The sequence below is a fragment of the Poeciliopsis prolifica genome, unplaced genomic scaffold (assembly GCF_027474105.1).
Source record: "Poeciliopsis prolifica strain line A6 unplaced genomic scaffold, Auburn_PproV2 SCAFFOLD005, whole genome shotgun sequence".
NCBI classification, from domain to species: domain Eukaryota; kingdom Metazoa; phylum Chordata; class Actinopteri; order Cyprinodontiformes; family Poeciliidae; genus Poeciliopsis; species Poeciliopsis prolifica.
In genome coordinates, this window is record NW_026562380.1 from 18,906,788 (window position 1) to 18,929,954 (window position 23,167).

A 23,167-nucleotide genomic window follows, 5' to 3' on the forward strand; every position below is an offset into this window, starting at 1 on the left:
CCTGAACCTCCATAGCAGGTATAACCTGCTCTGCTCTGCCCTTTTGGGAAACTGCTTTAGTGTTATGAATCCGGTCCAGTTTGCTGTTCAGATGATCCCTGAGGTTCTTGTAACTCTGCAATAATAGACTGAATTGATTTGAATTCTCCTGCCTTCATCTTTAAGGGAAGCAGCATCAGAACCAGGAACTTAAAAAGGCTCAACAACATGATTAAAAAAAAGAGGTTGGTTCTGCAGAACCTCTGCAGGTGAAGGTGCATAGAAGGGTTTTTACATCAGATCAGTACAATTTAGGACAACTCATTAAGAGACAATCCCTCATTGTTTCTCAATGAGACAGTGAGAGATTGTCTCATTAAGACAATCTCTTGACGAGATGGTCATACAACAACAGAGTGTCTTCAGTCAGAGGCTCCTACAGACTTGCTGTGACACAGACCTCTACAGGAGAACCTTTCATCAGCCTCTACAACAAGTCTTTGAAGAACCTCAAAGTAATATGGGTTACAACAAAGTTTAACTTCACTTTCAACCAATGAAGTATTTGTGAGTTGAACAGAACTAGTTACTAAATAAACTACATCTGATAGCAAAAGTAATGAAGTCAATGTTTAGCCCGATGGAAACAGATGTGACAACATGAAACCTGGAGGAAAACTCTAAACTTCCTCATCCCCAGACAGACAAAATGCTCTTCCACAGTGTTTTAACTCAAGCAGTGCAGTTCACACAAAAATGGCCAAAAGTTGTAACTTTACCACATGAAGTTCAAATACAGCGTCTGGTGTTACTTACTGGAGGTCCTGCAAGACAGAGAGAGATAAAACATTTTAGATTACCTAACACCTGCACACAAGGAATGATCACATACACACTTATCTCCAATTAGGTCTGAGAAATGATTTAGAAAAACAACTTCAGATTTAAAATATCCAGAAAATAACCCATTTCTCTAATTACTGACGTGGGATCCAGCTGCTGAAGAACAAGACAATGATTTACATATTGAACAGTGAGTGGAGGCTCAAATCAAATCAATGAACCGATGGGATACTGAAAGATGACATCAAGACTTACTAAGTAAAAAAACACAACAAACAAAAAAAATCTGCAAAACCAGAGCTAATTGTTCGTTTTCATTTCATGACAAATGTATTGTTTCTGTTGTTTTTGTGTCGCTTTGAAAATGGATTTTGATCGTCTCGATTACATTTAATTTGGGATTTAACGAAGAGTTTCATGAACTTTCATGAACCTTCAACCCCCGCTGTAGTGTTTCTTTTACACGTTTACATATTTCTCTTCATCTATTTGTTGTTTTAGTTTCAGCACCGATCTTCATCACTCAGTCTTTTAATCATTCTTTAAACAATTTCAATATTTTTTGAATGATTTTTTTCTTCTTTTTTCAATTTTAAGCACATTGTGTAAGAAGAGTGCTTTGGTATCACTAAAGTATTTCTTTATGGGTTTTTTTTGTTTGTTTTTTTATTTGAAATTACTGAATAAAAGAGACCCAAAATGACCCAGAGTTATAGGCAGTCAAGGGCTTTATTGCAAAAGGACAACATGTTGCCACTGCTGATGTTTGTCTGAAGCTACGACTCATGAGGAAGATGGAGCTTTCTGTGCAGTCGGGGACACAGCGGCAAAGAAAGAATGAAAAAGGTGGCGAGAAGATCACAATCCAGTCATGTTTGCTTGTTTTGTCATATATCTCATCTTTAGTGGCAAAATGGAAACTTTAAGGTGATTAGCCTCAACCCAGATATTTCCTGGTCTGCCCTCCTCAGCCTCAATTGAATGAACTTGCTGTGTTTTGCTTATGTTGTTTTATTTTGCTGTTTTCTGGCACATTTGGGTCAAGTGTGACAGAGTGCGATATCATGGTGAAACCTGACAAATGCAATAGGAGCCCTTTGTTTTCTTTTCTTTAAACGTTCCAGCCGCGCTAAGGTCTCTGGTAAAGTCATCTTTCCCCTGCCACATTCTTCTACTTCTTCAGAGAGCCGACGCGCTGCAGCTGTTGCAAAGCAAAGACGAGCAAAGAAGAAACGTGTGCAGATTCACTGGTTGCTAAAGGAATCTTAAGATGCTTTTGGTCAATCCATAACTTGCTACGACGAAGAAAAGAAACACTTTGTTTCTGTTATCCGTCACTCTGATGTTACAGCAGTCTGACATGCACTGCGACTCAGACTCCTGTCATCTGTAGAAATACTCAATGCCTCTGTGTGTTTTAGAAATGGTCAAGAAGCTTGAGTTCAGAGTTGATGTACCGCTTTATGGCTACGTTCACATTGCAGCCTGAATCTGATCTTCTGATGACAGTCTGAACAACACAGATCGGATTTTTTTTCTAATGCATTTGATATTTTCAAATGTGACCAAAGGTCCAAGTCGCAATCATCCGACCTGAACGTCTCTATTCTGCACCCTGATACGTGCAAGGGGGTAGACGGACTATAATGAGGTTTAAGTTGTTAATATCGGACAATAATTGCGAATGAGTAAGCTGTGCTCCACCGTTAGCATTCAAGTCGACTTCCACAAACACCGAGCACTGCTTCTCGTTTTTATGATGGTTGGCAAAAAAACGGAGCTCCCTCTGCGTGATGTCATTGTGCCCTCGTCTGAGCATCCGGGACACTTTCAGGTCGTTCACCCGTTCACACCGGAGAAAACGGACAGGTCGCGTGGAGGTGGTTGAGGAACAGACATAGTTCACTGGCGACAGAGTGGACAGGAGACTCATCAATGAATCTGACTATAAGAAGGGACAAAGAAAGACTTTACTAAATGAGGAATCTTAGATTCTTCTGTGGTTGCACCAAGATGCTGAATGTCTTCCACGAGTCTGCTGATGAGAGTATCATCTCTTCCTCCATCATTTGCTGAGGTAGCAGTATCAGAACCAGGGACTGATAAAGGGAAGACTGTGGATGTGACGGTGCAAAGAAGTTTTTCGCATAAGATCAAGAAAATGACGGAGAAATCCGAGCATTCTTCACGAGCATGGCACACAACAGCGACTTCAGTCAGAGCCAACACTATCCTCTGCAATAACTCTCTGAAGAACCTCAAATGATATGAGTTACAACAACATTTAGTTTCCCTTTGGGATCAATAATTAGCGTTGAACTGAACTGAATCATGGAAGAAGACATTTTCCAAGTTTTCTTCCTTCCTCTCTGCATTCCAAGGAAAATGTCCAGGTTAAGCAAACAACACAAGGGTCATTTAATCTCTTGTTTTTAGGTTTTAGAATTTAATGACAAGTTAACCAGTGCTGTTTCTTTTTCGTTTTTCAATTGCTGATACAGTAAAATTCAAGGAAGCTGACTGATGATAATTCAGGATACAGTTTTTGTTTTTGTTTTAAATATGGTCATTAGAAATGATCATATTTGGAATATGTTGGCAGAATATTTTCCAATTGTTTGACTAACACCTGAAATTTTGAACTCAACATTTAATGATGACATCGGTCAATAGGAGAATTAAGTGGAGCCTTTTTTTCTTTTTATCTGAATACATCCTGTCCTTTTTTAGGGATAACTGTTATACACTTATACAGTTTCCCTTGAGAAAAAAACACAACAATTAAATCTTACTTTTAACGTTCTTCAATACTCAGGTTTGGAGTCTATCAGTGTTTGGGTTAACTGAGAGCACAGTCATTTGTCAACAAAGCAATCCTCAAAAATGCATCTTTCCAAGTGAATATTCCACAATGTACACATGCATTGCACACATGCATCAGCATGCTGCCTCTTCCTGATTTCTGTCTCTGGTTGCCACACTCTCCTCAGTTTGTCTATGCATTGGCAGCTGTCCTGTGAATATATCAAAACCACAGAAGGTGATATGCTGTGGGCTTTTCCTGTCAACACAAATGTCAAGGTGAACTGGCGAGTCTACTTAAATAACGAGTCCCATGACCCTGGAGGACACTCGCCCTGTGTCAGCTGCACAGATAAAAAGAAAGGCGTTCGGCCGCCTCAGGCATTGTTTAACAATCTCTTAACTCAAGAAAAGAAAAAAAAAAGCAAGAGCACCTTGACAGATTCAACAACTTCTCGTTGTGTTCAAGTACTCCAAACACGTTCATGACCACGGCTGTAACAAATGATAATAATAAATAATAGTCCGCAGCGGCTGCTGATCAGCCATCTTGCATATGTTTGTTTTCTTCTGTGTCTCTCTCCTAGAACCTACAGTAATGTATATGAAATGTATTCTGGATAAACTGTAGCACTATTATTTTCCTTGAGTTGTGTCATCTTTCAGGGCCTGGAATAAATCGAATCCTGAAAACAGGCAAAAGCATATTTCCCACGGATGTCACCGCTCAAGAAATGTTGAAACACCTAAAATGCTTTGCTGAATTAGGCTGCACACAATTTAATGCTCACGTTGCTCTGTTCTCTTGTGTTATAATATAGTTTGTTTTGGAATTTCTACCATTTTGTGCTGCATTTGGATTGGCTGGTTGTTTTTCACTCAAGCTAACCGGACGCAAAAATGATCTGTCTCTGATTGGCTGGAAGTGTGGTCCATTGACAAAGACACAGCCACTGCTTTCTGCTGTTGTTTCACACACACACAAAAATTCATTAAGCAATATCTTTATCAGACAATGATATAAAGCCCTTTAAAGAATTTATACTGGTAAAGATGAAAACGAAAAATCATATCTCCTATTTTAGCCTCCCCTAATTGCCTCCCTGTTTAATCCGGAATACAATTTAAGAGCCTCCTTCCCACGTCTAAATTCCTTCATAATCCAGCTCCGTCATATATCAGCTCTTCTACTACTCTTCAGTTTACATTATGTGCATTTCTTAACTTTTTTCTTATCTCTTTGTTTCTTTATGTGTGTCTGTTGACAAAACTTCATTTTATCACCGCCAATTAGTGTGTGCCTCACACACTTAAGTGTGACAATGTTGCATTTACTGTCACACTTATTAAATGTCGATAAGTGTGACACTTATTGGGACTTAAGTGTGCGGATGTTATGTGATCTAAAGTTTCCTCTTGTCTGCATGAGGTAACATTAGGTAAACTAAGCTAAGCTAAAACATACCTGAAAATAATGCCCATCTATACTTTATGCTTAATATTAGACACAGACACTCCTGTTATCTCTCTCAAGAACTGGATGTAGTTTTTTGTGGGGGCCTTTGGGGCTCCCAATGATTACTAATTTTAATAATTACACATTTTGATTCATCTGACAAACCCGAATCAAAAGAAAAACAGAATTCAGCATATGTCATATTTTGAAATCCTACCATATTTATAATAACAATAAAAAGAAAAACAACAAAAGCCACTCTAGCATATAGCACCTTTTTGATCCCAGAGGTGTTAGCAGCAAAAGGCTATCAACAGGGCAGCTAATTAGAATATTTTGAGAACACAGTGGTCTACATGTACCTTAGTAAAGCTGTTACTCTGGCAGCTGCTTTGGTATTCGTGGCTCTCAGTCAAGGGTTTATATTTTGGGGCGCAGAGACAGCTGCATTTTCCTGAATAGCACAACCACAGAACACGCGTTTCTTTCAGCTTACAAACTAAATGTAATAGAGTGGACAGACAGGAAGTGGCAAAACAGTGGATATCTACTGCCAGGCTGCAAAAAATAACTCCTGCTGAAGGATCAGAATGAGATAATCATCGACTATAATTTCCTCTGGTTAAAAACACAATTTCAAAATAAATAACTTTAGTTAGACAGAGAAATTTCAAAAACAGAAGAGCAATCAAATCCGTCTCATGGCAAGCTTTTATTATAATATTTTGGCAATTTATTTTTGATGACACTCTCCAAGTCTGTTTGTCAAGTCTGACTCAATAATGACTCATTTATCTCATGGCTGCAGACATGTGCTAAAGCAACACGGTGCAAACACTGCAGTGGTGAAAACCAACCGCGTCCGCTGCATTCGGAGCTCTTACCCCAAAGACTACAAGGCTCTGCTGCTTCTGATGGTGTGTGTAAAAAGCAAGATGCACCGCAAGCCACCACCGAGACAGAGACAGCTGAATATACACAAATATGCAATTCTTGAAGTAAGATCAGGAGTATGATTCTCCAAATCACACTCCAAGATTTGTTTAAAGTGTAACTTTGGTCAGGGAGGAAAACGCTGCTCTTTGCAAAGTAATCACAAAAAGGCGAGACCTTTTCAACCTTTTCAAAATGGATGGACATTTGAAATCCATCCTTTAAGATTTACATGGACATACACTATTAACTTACTATTAACTTAGTAACATAACCAACGGACATACAACCTTGATTTCTATTGAAATCATTCATTAATGAGGCATTTTTATCAGTTTTGAGTCTAATTCAGACTTAGTTGTGGGTAGAATAGATAGTTAAGTACAGTACATATTACAAGTGACTGATCATACCATTTGCTTTTAGCTAATTTAGCCCTTCCTGTGAGCAGGACAGTCCCAGTAATCATCACACCAGTTCTGATGATGCCACATAGGTAGGGAGTCCACAACATCCTGAAATCGTAACTTTTTTTTGCCGTTTTTTGTGCTGCACTCTGTCAGAAACAAGGACTTTCTCTGTTTAGTTGCTGTGCTGTTCTATTCATTGTTGTGAGGCGGGAGAGGCGGAGCTTCATAAAGAGACACTGACCCAATTTCTTACACTAACAGGATGCTTGTACCAATTTTGACATTAAACCTTTAAACTTGCTTAAATTTAATTGTACCACAATATACTTTTAAGAAACATATTAAATAAAAGTATATCTTAAGTGAACAAAATATATATTTGCTCTAGTGTACCAATGAAACAATATGCTTTCAAAGATATTTTGTGTATGTTTTAAAGTATATGCTCAAAATATATAAAAAAAAATCACTTACTGCTTACTTTAAGAGTGAAAAATGTAGTGACATTTCAGCATGTTTTAAATTACATCTCAGTGTATACTTAAGGTTAATAAAGTATGCCTTTTTAGGTGCCTTAATAATCTTTTACTGTTTTATCGAAATGGCAAATTAACGATCCATATAGTAGAACTTGATGCAATGTTTTATAAATTAGTGAATAATGTGTTAAGAAAGTTCTGACATCTGGGATGTTAATGGAAAGTTGTCTGGTCCTGAATATCACCACCAATGTATACAAGACTTTTATTGGTTTTTCAAGTCACTCATGATCATCAAAATGTGGTTTTGTGTAATAAAGAAAAAAATAAATCCCTTATTTCATGTTCCATATTTTTATTTTGTAGAAGTTCATTGGACTTTAACATCGAATTACTTTCTTTTTTGTTTGTTAAAAATCCATTTTGTTGATCATGACTAATTCATAAAAACAGAACATTTAACAGCAGAGTGACAGAGATGTTCATAGTAAAGGATATGTGCATGGATCTCACGTAAATATAAGAGGAAGATTAAATACAATTTTAATCAGAAAAGAGAGGTCAGCCAACATTACGTTTAAAAAAAAGACAACATTACATTTAAAAAAATCAACTTTGATCTCATAATTAATATTTTTGTGTTTGACTTCCTTTCATATTGCAATTGATTAAGGCATAATTAGAAGTTTTAGGTAAAAATAGAACTATAAGCGTTCTGTGTTGAATCTTTGATGCAATGGGAGTCGACTTCTCCGTAGAGCTAACCAACATCACTGTTTTAACCAACATCACTGTTTTAACCAACATCACTGTTTTAACCAACATCACTGATTTAACCAACATCACTGTTTTAACCAACATCACTGTTTAACCAACATCACTGTTTAACCAACATCACTGTTTTAACCAACATCACTGTTTTAACCAACATCACTGTTTTAACCAACATCACTGTTTTAACCAACATCACTGTTTAACCAACATCACTGTTTTAACCAACATCACTGATTTAACCAACATCACTGTTTAACCAACATCACTGTTTAACCAACATCACTGTTTAACCAACATCACTGTTTAACCAACATCACTGTTTTAACCAACATCACTGTTTTAACCAACATCACTGATTTAACGATACCTGGAGGACAAAGGCAACTTTGTGGAGCATCTCTGGTCTCCCGTGTCTTTGACATCTGTGTTGCAAGTTTCTACAAAAACAAAGAAGGAAAAAGAAAACAAAGTCAGAAGACTGCTACTGTTGATATTACTGTATTTACTGTATGGATGGTTCAGTGTCTCTGACTCTGCAAACATGGAGTCACAAGGCCAATGTCTGGGATCATGAGCGCCCCCTGCCATGAGGCAAGAGAACTGCCTGCCTCACCTCCAATCTGTTCTCCTCTGTTTCTGATCGCTCCTCAGCACACGAAACACGTCACGCACACAGTTGGTGACAACAAACACTGTACATTATATAGATCAGCTAAATGATGGAAAATCAGATCATATATTAAATGTTTTTTAACCATTTAATTGACGATGTACAGACAGGAGGAACATGCTCTCAGAATGGCAGCCAGAGCAGGTAGAGAGGTTGAGGCTCAGGTCACTGCTTCCTCACCAGCTTCACTTCTGAGCATTTGAATGGGAAATTATGAAAATTTACCAATTTTGAAGAAAAAACAATAAAAATTGGTAAAGCTAAATGAAAAATAAATACTTTACAGTACAAAACACGGCGTGAAAATAACAATCAAAATGATCTTATCTTTATATATTTTTCTTCCATGATGACAGGTGCCTCCCCTGACCTCACATCACTGAGGTTTTCTTAAAACAAAACAAAGCCCCCCCCCAAAAAAACCCATTCAGGTGATGTATATCTGACTTGAGTGAATATTCATGTTTACCAGTCTGACTTAGGCCCGTTTTGGAGAACAATCTCTCTTCTGTTCCTAAAGTCAGATCTTTGAATATGGATATTAAACTAAATTACTGAATGGACACCAACTAGTGTGACACCTCCACCTCAGAAGCCGTGGCCAGATGGCTTTCCCATTCCAGCGTTCTTTCCCAACACATACCTGGCTTTGAGGCCCAGGGCAGCGAGATTTATCTGAGAGAAAGCAAACGAGTCTGACATGCTACCATCCAAGAGGCAGAAGAGAGATGAATTGACAGGCAGAACATTCAGTTGGTGAAGGAATGAGGCTGAGATACATCTTACTTTTTAACATTGTAACTCTTCCTCAGACTGAAATTGTAATTAAATCCAACCTAATTTCATTTAATTAAATGAATTAAATGATTCATTTAATTGAATAAATCATTCAATTAAATGATTCATTCACCTGATGAATGACTGATACAGATACCTGTACCAGGTATACACATTCATTCAGGTGTACACACTGAGTTGACTGAAATAATGACTTGTCTGCTTTTGAAACCCACTGAATCTTCTTAAGATAAAACTAACTATTGTTTAGATGCAGTAATGCAAAACGCACCGGTCCAAAAGTGTTGCTCTAAGGTGACACACACTTGAGCCCCTGGACTCAAGTTGTGTCACCAAAATAAGACAAAGACGCTTATAACTAGTTCTGTCATAAACTACAACAAATTTTTTAATAACAACCGTCTTCACCTGTACAAACTGAATGTGGCTGGAAGAATCAAATCTCCATGTAGAAGGATAGAGGAAGCAGAAATGTTTCTTTAGAGACAAAAGTAATGAGATTAACTGTGGCATTTTTTTATTATTATTATTAAGATATTTGTAGTCTTAGTGTTTTACCTCCTCCAGTAGCTGCTCTACCCGGTTCATAATGAGGGCCTCCACCTGCTCCAGACTCATCATCCAGGCGTCCCGCTGCTGCTCCAGACTCAGTATCCTGGCCTGCAGTTCTGAGGTCCGAATTGTCACCAAAACGCAAAGTCCAAGGGAAAGAAGGGACACCAACATGCCGAGCATGATCCCGTTTGGGTTCCTCCAGCTGCTCAACGGCGGCTGCTTTAAAAGTCTCTGTCCTTCTGTGTGATTCCTCCTCGTCTCTCCAGGCCTGTCGACTATTTTACAGCCCGCTTCATCCTCCATTCTGTACATAAAACTGGAACCACTCGCAATTCTGGAAAAGCAGCCTGAGGATTTGTTTGTGATTTTATTTCTCCACGGTGCGGAGAAAACTTTCAGCAGATGTCCCTCGGGTCAAACTGACTCTTTAAAAGTTCATTCTCTGTGCATCAAGTGAAAGTTTAGCTCCGAGTCCAGGGATTTTGTGTCACTTGGCTTTTTCATAAAAACAAAAAATAAGAAATAAAAAATCAGAGGTTCCAAACACAAACAAAATGTTTAGTCGGTTTTCTGCTCCGTTTGTCCAAATATCTTTCCTCGTAAGAAGAGAGCTGAAATATATATATATATATATTTATATATTATGATCAGCTCACCTTCAGTCTTCCTTCCTCTCCTGGCCTCTGGATGCAGAGCGGCGGGCTCTTTGCTCTTGTCCCTCCCTGGAAGCCTCCCCTCCTCTGAGGGGAGGCTTTAGGTTAAATACCGGAGGGGTATTCATAGCAGAGCTGCTGCCCCCTTTGATCCGCACACTTGGTGAGAGATATTTTTAGGGGTGTGAAAAGCCAGGATCCACTGACACAAAGCTGCTCCACCGACAGTGTTGCTGAGATTCGGATATGCCTGTGCAGATGCAGATGCACACACACCACCACACATTTACTTTAATTAATGGGAACAGTTCTTTGTATGAACACGGTTTCCCTCCCAGGGAATCAGCTCGGCCAGCTGCTCGGGGCGCGAGGTCAGTCGTCCAGCACGGCCGCCATTTTTGGGGTTAAAAAAAATATTTAAAGTTGACAGGAAATTTGAAAATATCACTTGATGGTTACGCATTTTTGGAAGACTGTAAGATTAATACCTGAACACCAACTATAAAGTCTTAAAAAAGGCAACATCTTTAAAAAAAAAAAAAATCAGAAACCTATACTGATGGATTGATGGTGGATGGATGGATGGATGGATGGATGGATGGATGGATGGATGGATGGATGGATGGATGGATGGATGGATGATGGATGGATGGATGGATGGATGGATGGATGGATGGATGGATGGATGGATGGATGGATGGATGATGGATGGATGGATGGATGGATGACATCAGTCCCCCTTCATTGACAACACGAGCCGAATGTTCAGTTTGTGTTTTGTGGCAGGTTAATGTGACGTCTCCCCCAATTGTTTGCATCTTTTACTTGCTTTCATGATGCATCCTTGTAATGTATGTTTTCCAAAAGTTTGACCTGAAAGTCAAAAACTTTTTGAGAGTGGTTTAATTTAATAAATACGGATAATATGCTGAGTTTATAACCACAAGTCTAAGTAGCTATAAACTCCTGAAAATGAAAACACTTAATATGAACAATATATAACTGTAAAAAAAAATGTTTTGTAAAAGTCCAAAAAGGAAATATTCTCTATTGTTTATTGGGCAATATTGTATATAAGGATTATCAAGCTTCTTGTGATTTCTTTCCATTCGTCTCTTTGCAGTTTATTTGAATTTAATTTGCTTCATACGGGACAGAACATATTAATAAACAGGAGCACATTAAAACAATAATGCAAAATGCCAGATTTAGCCACAAAGGCTCATTTTTAGCTGCAGGTTAATGATCAGAAATAAATAAAAGAAAAAACAATTGACGCACTCCGAGATGAGCACACACATCACTAACAACAAACTACAAGAAATGAGAATTATACAAATTGAGTCACACTCATAAAATCAAACATTTTAAACAATCCTTAATTCAAAGATGTTCATATAAAATTCAGATTTGTCTATTTAAAAGCCACCGTTTAAATGATTTTCTGAAGTTTAGTTGTTTTATTTTTCTAATGGTAACTTTTTACAAGAGTGTGATGCTCGGACTGATAGTTGAGAAACGATTGCTTCCTGGAAGTGTGGGCTCTGACGGAGCTTTGAATGACACCCAATCACTAATGTTAACCATGGACATATGTATATAATGCGACAGCTTGATGCTATGAAGCTTCCTGTAAACATCCGTCCTCCACTACGAAGAGAGAAGCGCCGAGCCGAACGAGACAGCTGCTAATTCAGTGACTGAGCGTCTTTGTCTGTCTAGTCCAAGTCAAGTCAAGAAGGGTGTGAAACCAATAGTTCCCATCCATTACCTTTTCCGCTGTACTCTTTCTGAGGTATTAAATTTGGGGTTTTCATTATTTGTAAGCCATAATCATCAAAATTACAAGAAACACAGGCTTTGAATATATCATTATGTGTGATGATTGGATGACTGGCAAGAAATATTTCAGTTTTATGCAACATTCCTTTTGTTTTTTGATGCACCACCAAATGCTGATACTTCATACCATCCCTCCTGAAGTGCTGGCATAAAAGTCAAGAAATCTCAGAACCAAGGAATGAACTGGTTATGAAAAGCAAATGACATAAAACAAAGCAAAACACCAAAATCCCAAAGATGACAACACTTCACTCTGACTTCACAGACAGTTGCAAAACGAAACTGTTGAGCAGGAAGTTTGCATCTATTTACGAGCCGATTTGTACTTCGTATCAGAGGACTTTCAATCCCCCGCCAGGTATTTATAGATGGCAGACAACAGTTATGTCGCTGCTGACAGACTTAAGAAAAAAGGTCCTTCAAAAGACTCAAGGACAGAAGGAATAAAGACCCCGACTCTCTAAAAATACCCTCTGAGACTTTTCTACAACAAAATAGGAGATTACAGTCAAGTGGAACCAAAGAGCCATCTTCAGGTTTCATTCTGACAACCCGCTCTGTTAAAATAGACGTCAAGAGTGGCAACATAACTTAGTTCCCAGCCTGGCAGAGCTGCCAAGCCCTACCCTCCAGCAAGCTATTTTTAGCACTTGAAAACTGGCAAATCCTTACATATGAACATTGCCATTGGCAGCCATTTGGGTACCCTAAGCACGAATGCTGTTCCCCTCCCGACCTGCGCCCTGGAAATTTACAATAAATCTGAATTTGTAAGCGGATTTCCCTTTATTTGCTGGTGGAAAATTAAGGATAACATGGAAAGCAAATTTTGAAGTATATAAAATGAAGAAGCAGAACACCATGACTTAAGAAACAGAGTTAGGATTCTATAAGGTGCTCTTACTTTTCCCACATGTATTTGTTTGATGTAAATTTCCCCAAAGGTCTGTCTTTACAAAACACATTGACTGATATAATCATGACGAATGTTTTCCTGAACAAGATTCATTAGGGGAAGCTACTTTTTTTCTGAGTTGCTTTCCAAACAAATTGCAAATCACTGATCTGCAACAATTCGTTCCTTACAGTTGGTTTTATATGTTTTACATCATTATCAATGACAATGATGTAAAATCTGTTGCTCAGCTCTGTTGCAACAACAGAACAATAGCACTGTTGCTCAAGGTTGCCCATAATTTCCTTCATTTTATGTAAAATCTTTCTTTGGACTTTTTTGCATCATCTCTCAAGGATCGTTAAGTCATGAGTTGCTCATTTTAAAGACCAAAAGTGAAATGAGCAGTCACTGAGAAACTGTCCATCTGTGATGGACCTGGGAGACAGACGGAGACTGCAGATGAGCTTTAGAGACATGAGGAAACACAGGACTGCCATTTGTCTACTGGACCGGCCCAGAGAGAGAGATTCAGCCATCAAATTAAATCTGACCTTCACAGTGGAGTGCTCCACGGCAGCAACGTCACTTATGTATCATTTCTGTTTTTAAGATTAGATCGGTCGTGTGCTAAATAGAAAAAAAAAAGAGTGAATCAATAATAAGTAGAGACCTGTGGATCTCAAAAGGTCAGTGATACTACGTGACCAATCATAAGTGGTGATAGGATGCTGGTTAAATCTGCCCACCTGCTTCATGTAGCCGCAGTCCTGCTGACCCCTTCAGGCTCTTGAACCGTGATCTGTTTGACAGGAAGTTGATGATCCAGGACATTTGTGGAAGCATCCACCTGTGTCTTCTGGAGTTTCTGACAAAGTAAATTGAGCTGAAGTGTGTTTCAGTTCACTTCACTTCAATTCAGAAGCACAGAAGACAAGTCGCTTGAAATCCAGTGGCACATTTCAAGAGTCAGTGATGGCTTTGGGTGCCATGCCATCTTGTGGCTTTAGTCCACTGTGTTTTCTCATGGACATGCTAGTGTTATTTTCCGAGTCTGTGACCAGTGTTACTGTCCTTCACCGGCCAGCACACTCCTCTGACCAGAACCCCATATGGAATATATGGACCGCAGTCATCAGGAAGATACCAGACCCACAAGGCAGACAACCTGAAGGCAGCTATCAAAGCAATTTCGGCTGCCATTGGAGCTATGCAGTGTCACAGGCTGATGGTGCACTGAAGCGGACGTTCATGTAAGAGGACGTCCAACCAAGAACTGAGAAATATACATGCTTTCCAGAAGCCTGACACTCTCGCTTTGATTGTTCTGAGATATTTAAATTATCTGAGAAACTGAATTTTGGGCTTTCTTGCCCTGGAAGCCATAATTAAAATTAGCAAAGAAAAAATAAAAGCTAGAAAAAATATTGCACTTTTACCTAATATTTTACATTTTTGAGAATTAGAATAAAACAATTATAATTCTCAAAAAACTCAAATTAGAAAAAAAAATTCTCAATTCTGTTGAGTACATCTCATAATGCACTCATGTCATAATGACTACACTATGAGATGCACTCATAATTCTCTGCTGCTTTGAATTTGTGTGCCTCTCTATTTCATCACAGCATTTTTCCTTGGAATTATGTCTTGCATTTTATGTTTCACTCTGATTTTTTACAATTTTCACTGTAATAAGATAGTCCAGAGTTTGCTGGCTACCACTAAATAAGGGCATCCTGTTTTTAAGTTTGTTTGTTTTTTTTGACCGAATGAATGATGGAACTGATTAATCTTCAAAATGCTAATATTTTAAACATACATCTTTCAGTTTTAGAAAACAAATTTTGTTGAATTGTTTTTATGCTTCTGGCCACAAACATGTGGAAGCAAAGAAGATAAAACGGAGGACCTGACAGACGGCTTTATCTTCTTACATTACTCACCACTCTGAATCTATTGAATAACTCCAAATGTTTTTGCAACTTCTGGTTTTCAGACACAGGGCCTCTTCCTCTGAAAGTATCCAGGTGTTTTCTCAATCTGCAGTGGAGACCGACAACATTTATTCCTGTTCGGCTGAGGGCCCTGGGGCCTTCTAACTCCGTGAAGCGTTACATGACAGACTTCCAACCCTTCAGCTGGGGAAGTAATCTGCTGGCTCTTTGTGGATGAGCATGGAGAGGCAGAGAATCAGCACTGCAGGAGGTGACTCCTGATTCTTTCATAAATGCATATTTCAACCTTTGTTGTTGTTACATTAAATAAACGCTGTCGTATGACGTAAAATAAATTTCACTTTGTAACGTAAAGCCTTGAAATAGGCCCTCTGTCTCTTTAAAAACTCCTGCTCTTTCTGAAACTCCACTTTTAGGAAGTCTTCACTACATGGCTCCTCTACTAAACCTTTAACAATGTTTTTATCAGCGTTTCACTGAGAACTAGCTCCTATCATGAGCTCAGCAGATGCACAGCTCCACCAGGTGTTTGCTAATTGCAGCTGGCTAGTCTGAAGGAGCTGAGTGGAGGAGTCGCCGGAGAAGGAGCTTTGTCTCGAAGATGGCGTTGGCTCCACCCAGGAGTTTCCCATATCATGGGAGACATTCAGCTGTGATTGATGTTAAACCCAGAGGGCCTGTTCTTACAGGATTCCAAATACTGAACACTCAATTGTGTAAAAAAAATTGTTTCATGTCAACCCAAAAATGAACTTTTAGGGGGGAGAGGGATTATCTGTTAAATAGCATAGCACAGTAATAAAGTTTAATCATGGTGTTTTTTCTTTTTGGTTTTTTGCATAAACATCCTCAGCAGTCCAGCTGAACTAACCTGACCTCTGCCCACAGAGGTCAGGTTAGAGCCCCCCTTCCCTTGTCCAATCACCGCTGACGACACCCACCAGGTAACTGGGACTTTGCAAAGATAAACGGGTATAGATGACAGTTGGATGGATGGTTAATCAATAGATCTCCCACCATTCATTTTATTCTCAGTGATGGTTTCCAGAGCTTCTAGATTCTAGAAGCAGGGCTTAGTCAAAGGCCTCCTGAGGAACCAGGACCCAAATTCTGTCCACTAGGGAGACGGTGTGCCTGCTGATTAGGGTTAAAATCCTACTATTGTTTTTTAAACTTACAGTGGCTCATCTCTGCAGTGAATAGAATGGGTAAGTAGATTCAATTTATACATAGGCTTCGGGATGTTCTGCTATGTTGTCATGCAACAGCCTGCATGTGAACTTTTTGTTATTATTTCTAGTAACAGAAATCTTATTTCTTACTTTGATTATTCTAGACGCAAAATCCCCAGCCAGTCTGTCTGTAAGTCTGGAACAATCTGGGTATACCTGAACTTCCTGTTTGTCTTGTAAATGGTGTAGAGATGACAAAAAACACTTGTATCCCCAAAACCTCCCAAAACACACACACACACACACGCACACACACACGGACACACACACACACTTTGTGTAATATTTGATAAAATCTCTGGTGTAACTCTGAGCAAATTGATACTTGTTTGAGATTAGATTTTTTTAAAAAGTAATCATAAAAAAACAATAAAAATTCAACATTTACTACCAGAAAAGAAAAGCCTCTTTGAAATGTTTTAAGAATAAAGAAGTGTAGGGAAATGCTTACTCTGTTGAATTTATTGTCTCAGGCTAAAATATACATATTATAATTTTAAAATATCTGGAAAACAACAAGTAAATTCTGTTTTTGTGGACAAAACACCCAGAATCCTTCTGTTTCTGTTTTTTTACAAAAGTAAGGTCAACGAGTTTGTCATAAGAGAGACGACAACCCGGCATCAGAGTGACTTCACTTCACACCTGTCGGTTTAATATCTCATTCAGTACGATTCGAAAATAAACACAGACAGCACAAAGGAAACGACAGTGTCCTTTATGTAGAGCTGCAGTCAGTCCCCCAACGGGTGAAGTAGGTTGCTCTGTTGCCTTGCGAGCAGTGACCCTAAGTCAGGTGAACTTTCCTCTTACTGGAACTCATCAGTGGGACTGCTGGTAGGTTTGTGGCCAGGAAGCAGTGGAACAGGAGACGTGGCCTCGATTAAAGCGGGATTCAAGATGATCGGCAGAGGCATGGATGGGATGCCCACCTGCAGAGGGGAAGCTAACGGCTGCAGGATGAGGGGCGGCTGACTTGGAGGTAATGAAGAGCGGGCGGGAGACGTGCCCGGCGGTGCCAGCGGTAGAGATTTTGGAGCAGGTGCTGGAGATGAGCGATCTGGTCCTACGAGGCAAAACAGACATAAAATACTCTGAATGCAGTTGTCACAAAACGTGACCGGGATTTTTAACGAGTTCATTTTCATTATATAGATCTTAAGATGTTAAAAATGTTAACGCAGGACAATAACTTTGCATTATTTTGTCAACAATAACACTTTTTTAATGAAACTTTTCATTAAAAATGTTTTTATTTACCGAATGACATCTTTGTCGTTGACTTCATATGCCTATTTGTTCAAAAATTGAGCAGCAAAAATGGTTTTTGCATGAGACATCACGTCTTTTGTCAACGTATAGCTTTTAATAAAATTCAGTTACCTGCAATTAATTAATTACAGACCATGCAACTATCTCAATTGAACATTTTTTACCCAAGTCGTGTCACCAGTGCTTACCGTTGGCACTAGCTAACTGAGGGTCTGGAGTTGGTTCTTGACTGACGGACAGTGGAGTCTCTGCTGGCGTCAGGACCGTGGAGGAAGGCTGGGTGAGAGAGGGAGACTCCTGAGGGGACGAGGGGCGTTCAGCTGTGGATGCTGACTGCACTGGCTCAGTTTGAGGTCCGGGAGTTGGCTCTAAAATAACAAAAATTAAAGACAAAACAAGAGCTTTATCATAACATCGTGTGAAATCATTTGCTTAATAGTACAGTAGCAGCCGAATGGGAAGGGCAATATGGATTTCTTTGTTTCATTTAATGAAGAATGTCACATGGAGATGAAATATGTTCTTTCATAGATATTCAACAAGACCAAATCCTACTGGCAGTATTCTGGAAGCGACATTAAATTTAGGGCGGATCATTTCTACGAAGATAACGCTTCCTCATAATGAATGCTAGGAAGTGAATACCTGCTATAACTGTCTGTTTGAATAGCTCCTCCCTCAGGTTTGGAAGAAAGCACACAATACGTTCCCATGTTATTTCCCACAGGTCAGAGTATCCTGTCCGAGAGTCAGAGCTGCGGAAAATCCCTGCAGTGTCCATAACCAGCAACATGTTTTTTAGAGATTCAGGAATCGCCTCCAGCTGCATAGAAACACAAGCAAACAAGGGCATAAAAATAGAACGGAGGTACTCAGCCTCTTAGTACTGTATCATCAAAAATGAAATATACTCTTTTTTTAATTGAGACTAAGGCTTCGTTCGCACTGTGGCCTGAAGTGACCTAATTCCAATTTTTTTTTCAAATCGGATTTTTTTTGCCGTGGCCGTTCAGACTTCCAAATATACGTGACCTCCAGAGTGAAGGGCAAACGACCTGAAAGCATAGCTTACACATTTGAAGTCGTTCTCTGACCAGAGGCAGAATGTTATCAACTTAATCCTTATTGTATCCGTCATGGTTGTTGCTGCATATCACAACGCAGTATAGTGTTTATCGAGTATCAGTGACATTCAGGTAAGGAGAATACATGTATCGGACATCCAGGTTGCATTTGTAAAGAATCCGACCCGTGTTGTTCAAACTATCCTGAAAAGATCTGATACAGGTCACATCATGTAATAAAAGTCAGTATTGAGTCACTTCATGCTCCAGTGTGAGCGCAGCCTAATTAACTTTATATGAGAAAAAGTGTGGGTGTGGTAATCGCTATCCTCACCAGTAAGTCACTGGATCCTGCATGCATGTACTTGTCCATGAAATCCAGAATGGTGAGCCAGAGGGCAGCAAAGGTGGGTAGGGACAGCAGGGGAGAGAGGTGCTGCAGGAAGACCTAGAAAAGCACAAACATACTGGAACTTAACACACACAGACCACAATTCAATACCCTCAAAAAAACATACAGAAAAGCTTCTATTAAAAAAAAAGAGTATAAAATCGTACATTTTTAGGCCCAACCGGTTAAGCTCTGCCAGGGCTTATTGTAATAATAGTGTTTTTCTTTTCTTTCCTCCCAAATGAAGTGACTTTTTGGAAGCTTTAAATATAAAAACTCACCAAACTTGGTGGATGAATCAGGCCTGTGTAAAATGTACATATTTAAAGCTTGTTGCAAACAGACAACCTTATCGTATTGTAGGAAAGTATCCTCCGCACTTTGGAAGTGTGGAGGATACTTTCAAAGTGCCCTCCGCATTGAAAGGAGAACTTTGTCATAGTGGCGTGAAAACTAATACACTTATACAATTGCTTGTCCCAGGAAAAGCGGTCAGTTGGCCTGTCAGAAAATATGAAATGAAAAAATTAAACAAAACATTTCAACAGAAAGACAAATATATCTCCTTTCAAGGTGTGTCAGAATTTCATATAATCTCCAACAGTTAAGGTAAAGTAAAGTGTTTGTTGGTGGAATCTATTCCCATTGTCTCTGATAATGCAGATTTGTCGCAAAACATGCCGCTACATTCTGGCTTCTTCTTCTTGTATCAATCTTTAAACTCAATGTCCAACAAAGAAGGTGAGGTGAATCAGTCCAGCTCCACTGTACCCAGGTCTTCCTCCAATGTATGATGACCCTGGCGGCCACCAGCAAGTATTGCTTATTTAATTAAGTCTAAATGTCTGCATATTTTTAAAGACTTTGTAGTTGGTGTTCAGGTGTTAATCATCCAATTTTTCAATAACACATAATTACCAAGTGATATTTTCAAACTCCCTGTCACCTTCAAACATTTTTTTTAACTCAAATGTTTGAGTTAAAAAATGTCATCAGGCTGCTGGATGACTGGGTGACCTGGCGCCCAACCACCAGGCTTAGCAAGTTTTCTAGGGGGAAACCAGGAAAAAACAATTGAAAACAAAAAGCTATTTAATAGAAGAAACAACCGGGACAGACAAATGGAAGAAGTTTGTTAAGACTCGACTTCCAAGTCTGGAATGAACTCATGACCTGTCATTAGCAGAGAAGATGTGTTGCGATGACTGCTAACAGTGAGCGAAACGTGGCTTCAAACCTTTGACAGCAGCGTGCAGGCTCTCATTCTGGTCTCCTCCATTCCACCCACATCGGCTGGACTGATGTTATCCAGTAGCTTTGTTAGCAGAGGGAAAAGCACCTGCAAACACACATCAATTCAACTCTTACATTTTAGTTATGATGCAACACTGCTGCCTGGTGTAAGACATGTGTAGTGCTACAACCTTGTTGAAGCAGGACTCCCACTCAGTTGCATCAAGTGTCTGCAGGTCATGGACAAGCAGAGCTCTCTGGAGGTACGTGAGGGCCTGCATGCGGACCTGTCGCCTGGCGTCGCAGCACAGCCAAGCGATGCCTGGAGAGCGCCACCAAAGACACATGCGAGACGTGAGTCGATTTTAATACAACAAATCTCCGGATGTGTCATTCAAACCACTGTTGGCCTTTCTTTTCTTATATCATAATGAATCCCTTTCACACCGGTTGCAGTACGCGATTCAGTAGCCATCGTTCACACAGTCAGGCAGTGAAGTTTGATATTAGAAATTTGAGAACTAGCAATACGATGGTTGTACAGTATTAAAATTATTCTGAAGAACCAAAATTTATGACCAAGATATTTTACAATAATAATCCCTTTATTTATCACAAATTCAGAATTTTAGTGAACACAATCAATCACATACAACTGATGACAGCCATAAAAAAGAAAGAGAAAAATAAATCAAAATAACTGAGAATCATTTCACAACCAGCAAATAAAAATTATTGTCCAAATTGTGAGAATATCTGACATTAAGCAGCCTAGTGGTATTTGTTTCAAACCAACAAATCATCACCTCCATGACTTTAATATGTTCATTTTAATCAATCCCTCAGTCTTTGATCCCTCAGCAGGTGAGTTAAGTGTGTGATTGCAGATGTGTCAGGAAAAAAACTATCTGCTGAAACCAGGCTGGACGACCATCTGTGTGTCCCATTTAAAGCATGAAGCTAGACAAACCTGGAATGAGTTTTTTAGGAGAAGAAGTATAGAAAATATGTTGAGCGTTTTTAAAATGCTCCTATGCATCAATCAAATAGCACTCATTTCTGTTAAAAGTAAGGAGAGTTGAGAATCTATTTATGTCCAATTTCAGGATAACGTAATTGTCACCTTGCAGCAGCGGGCACCAGCAGCTGGTCCACAAAGTTTGAGAGTCAGCTTCGATCTTTTTGCCAGAAGCCTCTAGGTGGCGCTGTTCCTCTGCCCAGGAGCTGTAGATGCTGGCTGCACGTGTATGAAGGGTGTGCATCAGGTCCAGCAGCTGCTTGGGCACAAACAGTAGAATGAACAGTCACATCATACATGATCTCCATGCATCAGGAACTTCAGAAGGTAAACTCAACAAATATTTATTCTGCGCTGAGAAATATTCCTATTCAATTGAAAAATACTTTATTACTTCCACAGTTTTCTTCAACTAGGTGTTGTAGAGGCTGATAGGGTAGACAGGATCTCCTATAGCAGCTTCTGACTGAAGACTCTCTGTGATATTCTTCATTTATGTAAAATCCTTCTTTGCATCATCATCTCCAGAGGTTCCACAGAAAAGAACCAGAACCTTCTAAACCAGGAAACCAGTAGAAGACATTGCGCTCTCAACAGCTTTATAGAAGAGTGCGGGAACTGCGTGAGAGCATCAATGGAGGCGTCAACACCAACATCTTCAGTTTTTATTTTGGAGTGACCCAGTTTAAGCCACTTTTAAACATAATCACTTGGTATGCTAACTATATATGCTGAACTTCGAGCTCACAAATAAACAGTATCAAAGTCACTGTCACTGGACAGGGTTGTTGAAGGACTGCCCCCCAGTGGTCCGGGTACCACAGTTTGAGAACGACTGGGTTAATCGTTAGGCATTACTATCCTCCAATGTCATACAGAAGCGCCTGGCAAGACCTTTTAGTGGAGAGAGAATGAAAAACTCGAAGGAGTTTCTAAGGGATCCCAGGTGTCCTCCCAGTTTCAAATGGACTGTGGAGAACTTGACTGCACTCAGGAAGCAGTTCAGCCATTTGATTCACGGTATTGAACCAGCGACGCTTCTAAGAGCTGCAGGACACCGGCCCCCGAGGACCGGACAGGGTTGACAGAAACCAGGTGTGTCGAACATCAAGGATGTGAGGATTACAGTAAACGTAGAACGATGAAAAGGGCTATTGTACTTACATCTTGACTAACCTGTAATGACACGGTGTGATAGCTCGCTGGAACACCCTCATCCTCCTCATCGTCGCTGTGAGAACGGGACAGACGTTGACTTGACACTCGACTTCCAACTCGTCTTGTGTTGCCTCCGATGTCTCGCTCCCTCCCCACTGGCTTCTTTCTCATCCGGGACTTGGACTCGTATTTGTGGTTCTTCTTCTTGTCATGGTTCCGATAACCTCAAGAAGACATTTACCAGGAAAAAATACATAAATTTTGGATCACAGTAGACTAAGAATCGACCATTATTTAGTTTTCTGTTCATTTGCAAAGTCACAAGATGATTGATAAATACAGTACTAGAATAATGATGCCAGGGTGTTTCATTTTTCTGTATTCACTTTATCCTGGACCAAAAGAGAAGCCAGTATATAGTCTGTGAACCAAAGTGGCAAAATAATCTAAAGTTTATGCCAGTTACTCATGTTGTAAATTGGTTTCCTTGGAAGTTCGCAGAGTTTATTTGCTGTTTTACAGTTTTGAGATAATATTTCAATTCGGCATCTTAGAAAGTTGTATAAAGGATTATGCTGTCCATTAAACTGTCAATGTGTCTATAAATCTACCTTACAAAAGGTCATTTACCAACAGAAATGCAGGAAAGCACACCAAATTTACCGATGCTTAGCCTTAAGTCTGTACAGATTCTGGTCATTCAGAAGATGACCAGGGTCTTCTTCTGAATGACGCCTCTAATATAAATGCAT

At 39.5% G+C, this 23,167-nt stretch overlaps 2 protein-coding genes across 6 annotated transcripts in view; both read right to left on the reverse strand.

The window, feature by feature from the left end:
- Positions 1-556: 556 nt before the first annotated feature.
- On the reverse strand, positions 557-10,402 carry LOC129359850 (collagen alpha-1(XXV) chain-like). Its single transcript, XM_055029776.1, has 3 exons — positions 9,703-10,402; positions 8,044-8,113; positions 557-803 (listed from the first exon to the last, which is right to left on the reverse strand). The coding sequence occupies exons 1-3, from the start codon at positions 10,009-10,011 to the stop codon at positions 769-771; spliced, it is 414 nt and encodes a 137-aa protein (XP_054885751.1). The 5' UTR covers positions 10,012-10,402; the 3' UTR covers positions 557-768.
- A 6,321-nt stretch (positions 10,403-16,723) lies between these two features.
- gbf1 (golgi brefeldin A resistant guanine nucleotide exchange factor 1) overlaps positions 16,724-23,167 on the reverse strand; it is a 51,601-nt gene continuing 45,157 nt past the window's right edge. For 3 of the 5 annotated variants that reach the window (XM_055029396.1, XM_055029398.1, XM_055029395.1), the window contains 8 exons: positions 22,422-22,639; positions 21,363-21,513; positions 20,431-20,561; positions 20,244-20,345; positions 18,950-19,063; positions 18,197-18,374; positions 17,740-17,919; positions 16,724-17,345 (listed from right to left, as the gene is read on the reverse strand). In XM_055029396.1, the coding sequence (XP_054885371.1) occupies positions 17,089-17,345; positions 17,740-17,919; positions 18,197-18,374; positions 18,950-19,063; positions 20,244-20,345; positions 20,431-20,561; positions 21,363-21,513; positions 22,422-22,639 (1,331 nt within the window). In that variant the 3' untranslated portion in view covers positions 16,724-17,088. The remainder of the gene's footprint in view (positions 17,346-17,739; positions 17,920-18,196; positions 18,375-18,949; positions 19,064-20,243; positions 20,346-20,430; positions 20,562-21,362; positions 21,514-22,421; positions 22,640-23,167) is intronic. The other 2 variants (XM_055029399.1, XM_055029397.1) reach the window with 1 other exon arrangement.

Coding starts and splice junctions, on each gene's coding strand:
- LOC129359850 (XM_055029776.1), bottom strand. CDS start 10,011: ATGTACAGAATGGAGGATGAAGCGGGCTGTAAAATAGTCGACAGGCCT. Junction 8,114..9,702: donor TAGAGCAGCTACTGGAGGAG/GTAAAACACTAA, acceptor TTGTTTTTGTAG/AAACTTGCAACACAGATGTC. Junction 804..8,043: donor AAGTTGCCTTTGTCCTCCAG/GTATCGTTAAAT, acceptor TCTGTCTTGCAG/GACCTCCAGTAAGTAACACC.